General features: G+C 43.1%; 1 protein-coding gene across 4 annotated transcripts in view; it reads left to right on the top strand.

Annotated features, from left to right (window-relative positions):
* Window positions 1–12720, top strand: part of ell2 (elongation factor for RNA polymerase II 2) — a 32742-nt gene extending 20022 nt beyond the window's left edge. For 2 of the 4 annotated variants that reach the window (XM_020483856.2, XM_020483859.2), the window contains exons 11-12: window positions 3297–3341; window positions 9693–12720. In XM_020483856.2, coding sequence (XP_020339445.1) covers window positions 3297–3341; window positions 9693–9809 — 162 coding nt within the window. In that variant the 3' untranslated portion in view covers window positions 9810–12720. Of the gene's footprint in view, window positions 1–3296; window positions 3342–9127; window positions 9349–9692 lie in introns of all 4 variants that reach the window. The other 2 variants (XR_004210099.1, XM_020483858.2) reach the window with 2 other exon arrangements.
* Window positions 12721–12743: the final 23 nt, after the last annotated feature.

Genomic DNA, 12743 nt, shown 5'->3' with positions numbered 1-12743 from the left:
TCGTGAGTGTGCATAGAGCCAGTGCAAGAGAGTCAGTGCCTGTATTTGGCTCCATTCATTGTTCCCGCCATCCATCCAGTCCCTGCCGCTGAAAAGCATCCCTATAGAATGATGCTGCCACCATCATGCTTCACGGTAGGGACGGTGTAATTTGAACTGACTTGTCCGGAAGGGCCCTTACAGATCCGAACGAGACTGCTGCAGTAGCGGGGGAGAGAAATTAGATATTTTATGTTGCCCTTGCTTTTTCATGAGTTGGGTGTGTAGCTTGTTGTTGGCCAATCATAAGTTATCAAAATCATCCTTAGCCCCTACTAACTTGATGAGACTCTCACAAATATGCAGTGGTGGAGAAAGTACCCAATTTTCATACTTGAGGAAAAGTATAGATTCGTTTTAATAGAAAGTTTCTCAAGTAAGTCAGCCAGTAAAATACTACTTGAGTAAAAATATACTTAAGTATCAAAAGTAAAAGTATAAATCACTTCAAATTCCTTATATTAAGCAAAGCAGACAGCACCATTTCCTTGTTTTTAAAATTTAAGGATAACCAGGAGCACACTCCAACACTCAGATTATTTACAAAATATGCATTTGTGCTTAGTGAGTCCGCCAAGCCAGAGGCTTGCTCTAGGACACCCACAAGCCTAATAAGACTCGTCTGAGGGTCCCCCAGTACCAGTTGAAAACATTAATGGAAGTATATGAGACTGTTTTTAGTGGCCAAAAAAATGGAGAGGGAGAGACTGAACAAGTTCCACAGACGTGGAATAATGTGTCTCTGAACAAAAGGGGAAGGGGGGGGGGTCAAAAGTAACAGTCAGTATCTGGTGTGGCCACCAGCTGCATTAAGTACTGCAGTGCATCTCCTCCTGATGGACTGCACCAGATTTGCCAGTTCTTGCTGTGAGTTGTTAACCCACTCTTCCACCAAGGCACCTGCAAGTTCCTGGACATATCTGGAGGAATGGCCCTAGCCCTAGCCCTCACCCTCCGATCCAACAGGTCCCAGACGTGCTCAATGGGATTGAGATCCGGGCTCTTCGATGGCCATGGCAGAACACTGACATTCCTGTCTTGTAGGAAATCAAGCACAGAACGAGCAGTATAGCTGGTAACATTGTCATGCTGGAGGGTTATGTCAGGATGAGCCTGCAGGAAGGGTACCACATGAGGGAGGAGGATGTTTTCCCTGTAACGCACAACATTGATTGCCTGCAATGACAAGCTCAGTTCGATGATGCTGTGACACAGCATGACGGACCCTCCACCCCCAAATCGATCCTGCTCCAGAGTACAGGCCTCTGTGTAACGCTCATTCCTTTGACGATAAACACAAATCCGACCATCATCCCTGGTGAGACAAAATCGTCAGTGAAGACCACTTTTTGCCAGTCCTGTCTGGTCCAGCGATGGTGGGTTTGTGCCCATTGGTGACATTGTTGCCTGTGATGTCTAGTGAGGACCTGCCTTACAACAGGCCTACAAGCCCTCAGTCCACCCTATTGGGGACAGTCTGAGCACTGATGGAGGGATTGTGCCTTCCTGGTGTAACTCAGTCAGTTGTTGTTGCCGTCCTGTACATGTCCCGCAGGTGTGATGTACCGATCCTGTGCAGGTGTTGTTACACGTGGTCTGCCAATGCGAGGACAATCCGCTGTCCGTCCTGGCTTCCTGTAGAGCTGTCTTAGGCGTCTCACAGTAAAGACATTGCAATTTATTGCCCTAGCCACGTCTGCAGTCCTCATGCCTCCTTGCAGCAGGCCTAATGAACGTTCACGCAGATGAGCAGGGACCCTGGGCATCTTTCTTTTGGTGTTTTTCAGAGTCTGTAGAAAGGCCCCTTTTGTGTTCTAAGTTTTCATAACTGTGACCTTAATTGCCTATCGTCTGTATTAATGTCTTAACGACCGTTCCACAGTTTCATGTTCATTTAATTGTTTATGGTTCATTGAACAAGCATGGGAAACAGTGTTTAAACCCTTTACAATGAAGATCTGGGAAGTTATTTGGATTTTTACTAATTATCTTTGAAAGACAGGTTCCTGAAAAAGTGACTTTTTTGTGTTGAAATATATTTAACACTTTTTTTCTCAGCTTTTTCATATCCTAAATATAGGACAAACACTTCAAAACCTGGTTTATTTTTTGACCTTTTTCTGTTTATGAATGTTATTCAATGTTTTCTGGGCTCTAGTAGTAAAGGCCAAATTCAATATTTGACTATTTTTTTATTTTTTTTCAAAATGTCTTTACCTAAAGTCCTGAAATTCCTAATCGAATAGTATGACTGGATCATTTTTATTTATTTTAGTCAGTTAAGAACAAAATTGTATTTTCTATGACTGTTTAGGAACAGTGGGTTAACTGCCTGTTCAGGGGCAGAATGACAGATTTGTACCTTGCCAGCTCGGGGGTTTGAACTTGCAACCTTCCGGTTACTAGTCCAACACTCTAACCACTAGGCTACCCTGTTTTACGATATAGCTATCATAAAACAATTCCATATGTCAGCTTAGAACCCTCCCTCTCCCAATAGACTTAAGAATTCATTTTCTGACTTTTTATTTGAAACTATAGGCTGAGAATGCGCATGCACTGCAGACTCAATTAGCCTAGCTAGCTTAACTAGCTTTTCCCAGTTTGATGCAATCAAGACATAATACATAATCATATTTGATGATAAATAACCTAGCTATGGTAGCTATTAGTCTACTGTAGCGTGAGTCGGCTTGGTTGGTTGCTGTCTCTTCCACCCTGCTCCCCGTGTCACTCGCTCACAGTATAGCCCTTCCCCTGCCTGCTAGAGCTGCACCTGTCTCCTTCCTCTCGTGCTTTATCAGCTCCGATTTTAATAAAGTAGCTTAAACTTATTCAGCTTCCCGCACTCTGATCCGAATGGGTCTGGATCCGACCAGGTCTCTGAAAAAAAAAAAATGTAATAATGCATATTGGGTCTGGGTGGGAAAGCCCCAGGTCCATTTCAAAATGGGTCTAACTTTTTGGACCCTTGAAGACCTCTAGTATGATTACTTTCTGAAGGCACTGTATGCATTTTTGGTCGTTGAGTCAATTATACCATGCCCATTTTCAAGCTGGTCTTTCAAATAATATATATAATTAAGAATATTTAGGCAAATTTAGCTGGCTACCTCATTGATCCTGCTTTGTAGTATACCCCTCAGGTCATATAACAACTAGGTCTACACCAAAGAGTACCAGGTCAGATTTAAAGTCTGGTCTCAATGGAACACATGCTCATGTAAATGAAAGCGACGTTGTTTCAACTTTTGCAGGAGGTACATGAAGACGTGATGAAAGAGTACAACAAAATGAGACTAGTAAGTAAAACAAATATTTAAATAGCGAACTTAGTCAGTGAGCTATTAGCTAGCTAATGTGTGTAAATCTGAATTTGCTAGGCAAAATAGTGTTTCCTTGCGTAGTTGCGTCAAGACCCAATTTTGGGCCAAGCACTTGTTTTTGCGACGCAGCATAGCCATTTTCAGTCTTTGCATTACACGCTTAGTGCATTCGGAAGGAATTCAGACCACTTTCTCCACATTTTGTTACGTTATGGCCTTATTCAAAAATGTTGCTCATCAGTCTATACACAATACGCCATAATGACACAGAAAACAGGTTTTTATAAAATTATACAAAAAGGGTACTGCAGTGCTAGCTGTATCACTAGAGATTCTGGGTTCGAGTCCAGGCTCTGTCATAGCCGGCCTCAACCGGGAGACCCATGGGGCGGCGCACAATTGGCCCAGCGTCGTCCGGGTTAGGGGAGGCTTTGTCCATCAGGGATGTCCTGTGGCTGGTGTTTCTTCCCGGCACATTTGTGCGGCTGGCTTCCGGGTTAAGTGGGCATTGTGTCAAGAAGCAGTGCGGCTTGGTTGGGTGGTGTTTCGGAGGACGCACGGCTCTCGACCTTCGCCTCTCCCGAGACCGTACAGGTGTTAATGAGAAGACATTAACTGCCAATTGGATTCGTGAGAAAGGGGTTAAAAAAAAAAAGGTTGTCTTGTAAGTTCTCAGACCCTTCGCTATGAGACTCGCAATTGAGCTCCGGTGCATCCTGTTTCCATTGATCAACCTTGACATGTTTCTACAATTTGTTTGGAATCCACCTCTGGTAAATTCAATTCATTGGGCATGATTTGGAAAGGAACATCTGTCTATTTAAGGTCCCACAGTTGACCGTGCATGTCAGAGCAAAAACCAGGCCATGAGGTCAAAGGAATTGTCCGTAGAGCTCTGAGACAGGATTGTGTTGAGGCACAGATCTGGGGAAGGGTACCAAAATATTTCTGCAGCATTGAAGGTCCCCAAGAACCCAGTGGCCTCCATTCCTAAATAGAAGAGGTTTGGAACCACCAAGACTCTTCCTAGAGCTGGCCGCCCTGAAAACTAAGCAATCGGGGGAGAAGGTCCTTGGTCAGGGAGGTGACCAAGAACCCGATGGTCACTCTGACAGCGCTCCAGAGTTTCTCTGTGGAGACGGGAGAATCTTCCAGAAGGACAACCATCTCTACAGAGCTTCAGAAATCAAGCCTTTATTGTAGTGGCCAGACAGAAGCCATTCCTCAGTAAAAGGCACATGACAGCTCGCTTGGAGTTTGCCAAAATGCAACTAAAGAGACTCAGACCATGAGAAACAAGATTCTCTGGTCTGATTGAACGCTTGGCCTTCCCGTCTGGAGGAATCCTGGCACCATCCCCATGTTGAAGCATGGTGGTGGCAGCAGCATGCTGTGGGGATGTTTTTCAGCGGCAGGGAATGGGAGACTAGTTCGGATCGAGAAAGATGAACGGAGCAAAGTACAGAGATCCTTAATGAAAACCTGCTCCAGAGCGAAGGTTCACCCTTCCAACAGGACAGTGAACCTAAGCACACAGGCAAGACGACGCAGGAGTGGCTTCGGGACTAGTCTCTGAATGTCCTTGAGTGGCCCAGCCAGAACCCGGACTTGAACCTGATCGAGCATCTATGGAGAGACCGGAACGTAGCTGTGCGGCGACACTCCCCATCCAACCTAAAATGGCTTGAGAGGATCTGCAGAGAAGAATGGGAGGAAGTCCCCAAATACAGGTGTGCCAAGCTTATCGCGTCATACCGAAGAAGACCGAAGGCTGTAATCGCTGCCAAAGGTGCTTCAACAAAGTACTGAGTAAAGAGTCTGAATACTTATGTACATGTGATTTCCGTTTTTGCTTTGTTTGTGTGTGTGTGTGGATTGATGGGGGAAACTTTAGAATAAGGCTGTAATGTAACAAAGTTGGAAAAAGTCAAGGGGTCTGGATACTTCCTGACTGTACTCTACAGTGTGTGTGTGTATATATATATACATATATACATACACAGTGGGGCAAAAAAGTATTTAGTCAGCCACCAATTGTGCAAGTTCTCCCACTTAAAAAGATGAGGCCTGTAATTTTCATCATGGGTACACTTCAACTATGACAGACAAAATGAGGGAAAAAAATCCAGAAAATCACATTGTAGGATTTTAAATGAATTTATTTGCAAATTATGGTGGAAAATAAGTATTTGGTCACCTACAAACAAGCAAGAATTCTGGCTCTCACAGACCTGTAACTTCTTCTTTAAGAGGCTCCTCTGTCCTCCACTCGTTACCTGTATTAATGGCACCTGTTTGAACTTGTTATCAGTATAAAAGACACCTGCCACAACCTCAAACAGTCACACTCCAAACTCCACTATGGCCAAGACCAAAGAGCTGTCAAAGGACACCAGAAACAAAATTGTAGACCTGCACCAGGCTGGGAAGACTGAATCTGCAATAGGTAAGCAGCTTGGTTTGAAGAAATCAACTGTGGGAGCAATTATTAGGAAATGGAAGACATAAAAGACCACTGATAATCTCCCTCGATCTGGGGCTCCACGCAAGATCTCAGCCCGTGGGGTCAAAATGATCACAAGAACGGTGAGCAAAAATTCCAGAACCACACAGGGGGACCTAGTGAATGACCTGCAGAGAGCTGGGACCAAAGTAACAAAGCCTACCATCAGTAACACACTACGCCGCCAGGGACTCAAATCATGCAGTGCCAGACGTGCCCCCCCCCCCCTGCTTAAGCCAGTACATGTCCAGGCCCGTCTGAAGTTTGCTAGAGAGCATTTGGATGATCCAGAAGAAGATTGGGAGAATGTCATATGGTCAGATGAAACCAAAATATAACTTTTTGGTAAACTCAACTCGTCGTGTTTGGAGGACAAAGAATGCTGAGCTGCATCCAAAGAACACCATACCTACTGTGAAGCATGGGGGTGGAAACATCATGCTTTGGGGCTGTTTTTCTGCAAAGGGACCAGGACGACTGATCCGTGTAAAGGAAAGAATGAATGGGGCCATGTATCGTGAGATTGAGGGAAAACCTCCTTCCATCAGCAAGGGCATTGAAGATGAAACGTGGCTGGGTCTTTCAGCATGACAATGATCCCAAACACACTGTCCGGGCAACGAAGGAGTGGCTTCGTAAGAAGCATTTCAAGGTCCTGGAGTGGCCTAGCCAGTCTCCAGATCTCAACCCCATAGAAAATATTTGGAGGGAGTTGAAAGTCTGGGTTGCCCAGCAACAGCCCCAAAACATCCCTGCTCTAGAGGAGATCTGCATGGAGGAATGGGCCAAAATACCAGCAACAGTCAAATCAAATGTATTTATATAGCCCTTCGTACATCAGCTGATATCTCAAAGTGCTGTACAGAAACCCAGCCTAAAACCCCAAACGGCAAGCAATGCAGGTGTAGAAGCACAGTGGCTAGGAAAAACTCCCTAGAAAGGCCAAAACCTAGGAAGAAACCTAGAGAGGAACCAGGCTATGTGGGGTGGCCAGTCCTCTTCTGGCTGTGCCGGGTGGAGATTATAACAGAACATGGCCAAGATGTTCAAATGTTCATAAATGACCAGCATGGTCGAATAATGATAAGGCAGAACAGTTGAAACTGGAGCAGCAGCACGGTCAGGTTGACTGGGGACAGCAAGGAGTCATCATGTCAGGTAGTCCTGGGGCATGGTCCTAGGGCTCAGGTCCTCCGAGAGAGAGAAAGAAAGGGAGAAGGAGAGAATTAGGGAACGCACACTTAGATTCACACAGGACACCGAATAGGACAGGAGAAGTACTCCAGATATAACAAACTGACCCAAGCCCCCCCGACACACAAACTACTGCAGCATAAATACTGGAGTGTGTGTGTGAACCTTGTGAAGACTTACAGAAAACGTTTGACCTCTGTTATATACCCTTTGTTGGCAATGACAAAGTATTGAGAAATTATTATTATTATTATTATTATTATTATTTTCCACCATAATTTGCAAATAAATTCATAAAAAAATCCTACAATGTGATTTTCTGGATTTTTTTTCTAATTTTGTCTGTCATAGTTGAAGTGTACCTATGATGAAAATTACAGGCATCATCTTTTTAAGTGGGAGAACTTGCACAATTGGTGGCTGACTAAATACTTTTTTGCCCCACTGTGTGTGTGTGTGTGTGTGTGTGTGTGTGTGTATATATATATATATATATATATCTTTATTCCCTGCAACCCCTCCCACCCCCCCAAAAAAATGGAGTAAACTAATAAACAGAAACACTTTGGTTTCTACCTTCAGATTATACATATTTTAGACACAATAGTTATATATTGGTTGTTTTTGGTCCTTCTATTTCTGATGTGCATCCAGTTTGATTTGTTCATTCTGTTCTATTTGTAACTGCCATTTCACAAAATGTTTGAACCTTTTATACATTTTTCAAACCCCGTATGTTTTACAATGGTTATCTTGTTATAAGTCCCACCCTTCTACCTTTTCTATTCTCATAGCTACTACAGATTGTAAATTAAATATACATTTTTGCTAAGATAATGATTATATTACTGATCGATTGACTGACTTTTCAAATCACCCAGTATTGTTATCTGCAGCGTTTTAGTTTTTGGTAAGTGTTGCAATTCTTCAGCCATTCCCGGACCTGTGACCAAAAACGAGCTGCATATGGACAGTACCAAAATAAATGATCTAATGACTCTGCCTCATTGCAGAAAAATCTGCAGAGCTGGGAAGATTGTATCATTCTATTGGTTGCAAGAATTTTGTATCATTTAAGTTTTGAATCCGTTGTTTTGCGTGTCAATTCAATGTGCCATGGAATAGGTACGTCAAAAATCGCACAGTATTACATAGAGCCATGACTACATGGAACTCTACTACACATCAATTAACTTGTGCCAGTAGTAAAATTTAATTTAAAAATGAGAATACACCTTATGGAACAGCAGGGACTGTGAAGCAACACAGACACATGCATACAAACGCACGATAACATACGCACTATACACAAATGAACATACAGATTTGGTGTTATAGATATGTGAGCGTAGAGGCCTGAGGGCATTTTAAAAATGTATAATTGCCTTTATTTTGCTGGACCCCAGGAAAAGTGCCTTGGCAGCAGCTAATGGGGATCTATAATAAATACAAATACAGCCAAAGGGATGGCTGGCTGGCTGGCTGAAGTACTCATTATGCATTAGTTAGCTAATGTAGCCAGCACTAATTACTAGCAAACTATTTAGGGATATGAGGCCCTTTTATCTACTTCTCCAGAGTCCAATGAACTCGTGCATAACATTTTTGTGTCTGTCCAGTATGAAGGATGTTAGGTAGTTTCTGGAAGCCTATGGGTATCTACTAGCATGTTCGAAACTACCTAGAACTTCCTTCATACTGGACATTGAGACACAAAAATGGTATACAAAGTTTATCAGACTCGAGGGAAGTAGATAAAGGGCCTCATTGCCAAAATCCCGATATCCCTTTTAATGACTTTAAAAATGGGGTAACCAAGGCTAAATCTTAATAATTCATTGGATTTATATAGCGCTTTTCTGTAACTTTACATGGTAGGGAGAAACTCCCCTCATCCACCACCAGGGTGATGCATGGCAAGCATTTTTGTCAGAACGCTCACCACACATTCTCTCTCAGGTGGAGAGAAGTGAGAGATGCCAATTAGGAATGACGTTAGGTTGGGAACTTATCGTATGAGTGTTGACCCCATGGTCATTGATAAGTGCCATTTTTATGACCACAGATTCAGGACACCCGTTTAATGTTCCATCCGAAAGACTGCACCCTATGCAGGGCAATGTCCCCTTCACTTCCCTAGGGCATTGGGATATCCTTAGACCAGAGAGACTGCCCCCTACTGGCCCTCCAACACCACTTCCAGCAGCAGCTGGTCTCCCAACCAGGGCCGACCCTGCTTTGCTTAAGAAGCAAGCTAGCAGTGGGATACAGGGTTGTATGCTGCTGGTGTGTTCTGTTTCTGTATTTATTTATTTTTCCATTTATTCCTCGTTTAATTTGTTTCGCTCTGCATTATTGGGAAGGGCCCATAAGTAACATTAGATGATTAATTTACTTTGCTTAGCTTGGTTACAGCTGTCCAGGGAGGCAGACTAACAAAACAAGCATTCTGTACAGTTCATGGCATTGTGTTTCATGAACCAAACACAGCCCCGGAACATTGAGCAGTCAAGTAACAGTAATTCGAACCCCCCCCCCCCCAAAAAAAAACGTTATGAATGACTTTCTAAACACTGCATATCAGGTAACATTATGGAGTCTAATTTCTTTGTGTATGTGTCACCCTGCAGCACAGCCCAAACTACCAGGTGGAGAAGCAGCGCTGCGAGTACCTGCACAACAAGCTGGCCCACATCAAGAGCCTCATCGCTGACTTTGACCAGCGCAGTTCCCAATCCTGGAGCTAGAGCAACAGTTTCAAGACCACACAGTTTTGAGGTGGTTTAAGGGGTGTGCGGAGCAAGGGGGTTTCAACTGGCTTTTATTTATTCAGACCCCCCCCTGTCTTTGCTGCCCCCCCCTCCCCCTTTCTCGTAATGGTTTCTCCTGAAGCTCCTCTTCAGTTATACAACACTGGTCTAGAGGAAGGGAACTACATGCGTGTGGGGGTAGGGGGGATACTTAACACTTCTAGCCTTTGAAGGACTTTATCCAAAAATTTAACTTATTTTTGAAAGCAGAGAAAATATTATACTTGTATTTAAGTTTTTTAACATTTTTTATATGTATTTATTTTGGACTGTTCAGGTATGTGTGTGTGTGTGTGTGTGTGTGTGGTCCACACATGATTTGTTTAAAAAGTTTATATTTTCCGAAAGCAATGCAAAAAACATGGGCCTTATGTGTTTGACTTTCTGAAGCCATTTTGCACACGAGAGGAGATTCCGAGTGGCGCAGTGGTCTAAGACAATGAGTGCTAGAGGCGTCACTACAGACACTGGTTCAATTCTAGGCTGTATCGCAACTGGCCGTGATTGAGTCCCATAGGGCGGAGCCCAATTGGCCCAGCGTCGTCCGGGTGTGGCCGGTGTAAGCCGTCAATGTAAATAAGAATATGTTATTAACTGACTTGCCTAGTTAAAAAAAAGAAAATCCAACGTATCGTTCCAATTGTCAGCAGTTGCTCATCTTCCCTTCACCCTCTTCCTTCATGGTGAAGTAGATGGAGAGGAATCCACTTTAGACCATTGAGACGCAACACCAATATGGGTTGTAAGGGCCATGGGGGGGGTGGTGTGTTACATTTAGGAGGATCATACCCTGATAGCAAGGGGTCAGTGTTTCTGCACTCTGTGCAAAAGGGTGCCTTAAGGTGTTAGTTTACATGGGGGAATTATAACCACCTGGCTACAGGTCTCACACACCAGCATGAGGTGTGTGTGTGTCTGTCTGTCGGAGGGGGGTGGTGTCAAAGAGGGAATACAAAGGTCAGGGAGGTGTGTGTGGGCGGCTATGTAAAATGGGGAGAGTAAGAGATTTGGGGGGGAACACGGGAGGGTGAGAAAATAGCTAGGTTTCCATCCAATTCATGACCGATTTTCATGGAAATATTATAAAATCGTCGGATAAAAGTCTGCGTGATGACGTAGTGCACATTTAAAAAAAGTTATTGGCTTCCATCGCATTTTCAACTACTGATGGTTTTGTAAGAGAAATGTTGCGTTTTATATAGCGACTGTGCCCACTGGCAGTGGCGTGCGCTCCAGCCAACAGCTCCAGGTACAGTGCTAGTAGGCTACCTACATGAGAGCGTTTTTTATTATTTTAATTTGTCAAATGGCAGTCAAGCATCTATCATTATGTTACTAGAATAGACCCTCAATATTTATTGGAAAAGAGCATCAAGCTCATCACTGCACTTTCACCACCCTGTGAAGTAAATACCTTATTTAATCTATAGCATAAGCTGTATGCTTTCCTGAGGTGTAGTGGGAGGACCACATGATATGATTGTGTGACTCCCAAGTTTACATCAATGGTTATTATAGCAATATTTGTGCGTAAAGGCAACCGCAATTTCTCGCATCATTAATTTTATTGAAACAAAAAGATCCCACCTTGTCTAGTGTATTTTTTTTGTCGACATTTGGAAAGTTGACCGACATATAAGTTGTTGGATAGAAAACATGTTTATGAAAAAGGGGGAAAAAGCTGCTGTAGTCTTTTGTTGTTTGACTAGCCAGAGCACTCAGGATCAACCTGGCTAAAGTTCCTGTTTTTAATTGGGGGGCTGTTCTAGAGTAGCCAATCTCTGGAAGGACTAGAGCATTGCCTCGCCAGTTTATTTAAAGGAAAACAGGCTGTTCTGTTTGATAAATTCATGCATCCACCAGAGGACAAATCTGTATTACAAAGACAAATGTATTCTTTTCTCCTTGATTCCAGTTTTGTCAGTGCAGCAGAACTATGGAAGAACTGCGAATAGCATTTCTGTTTTAGTTTTTGAATTCAACTCATGCTGATTTAGTTTGACAGACAGCTTAATGCATGGATTAAGGATGAAAATGTCATGTTATCATTAATAAACAAGGTCTTGAGCTCAAGGGAAATATTATGTTTACAAACCTGTGTTAGAATGTTTGTCCCCAAAAAGTGAAATACTGTTCTGGTATATATCTACATTACTGGTTCAGCCTTTATGAGGCACTGATACTGGAGACAGGATATAAAATGTGTTCCCTGGAAGATGACATTTCTGTTTTGGGGTAGCATTCTAGTACTTTTAAGTAACTTAAACTTACTTTTTAGTAACTTTTTTCTCTCTGCTTTCCAATTGGGGGAGGGGGGGACAAATCCAAAATTAAAAGTAAGAAACTGAAGATGATGCACTCTTGCTGCAGAGACCTATCCAATGGAAGCCCCAATGATGTAAGGTCTGATAGTACTGTCATATGATTGGGGCTTCTGTTGGATGGGTCTCTGCAGCAGAGGTAGTGTCACTTTTAAAAAATAGGAAGGCCCTCTTCAGTCACAATTCAAACTATATTCCAGTGTTACTACATTTCAGTTTGAAAGTCAAACTGCAGGGACCATGAGCTCAACATGTTTTAGAGGGATTTGTAGACATCTCTGAAGCATCTTGACACTCATGAGTCCCAGCAGACTGCTACAGTACAGGGTCCACTCCCAGCAAAATGGTGACTTTGTTGGAGTTCAGCAGTCTTACTGAGAAGTTGTAAAGGGCAAACAAGTGTTTAAAAGATATCTCAATGTTTTGGTGTGAAAGATGACTCGGAACTGTATGGATTGTGAAGGAGTACTGAACCTGCCCACCTGAAACTGCATTAAATCTGTAAAATAAAAGTCAACTTGGCTTTACATTGAAGATTGTAGACTTTCTT

The sequence above is a fragment of the Oncorhynchus kisutch genome, linkage group LG5 (genome assembly GCF_002021735.2).
Source record: "Oncorhynchus kisutch isolate 150728-3 linkage group LG5, Okis_V2, whole genome shotgun sequence".
Taxonomy (NCBI): Eukaryota; Metazoa; Chordata; class Actinopteri; order Salmoniformes; family Salmonidae; genus Oncorhynchus; species Oncorhynchus kisutch.
This window is presented reverse-complemented; position numbering and strand designations above follow the sequence as displayed.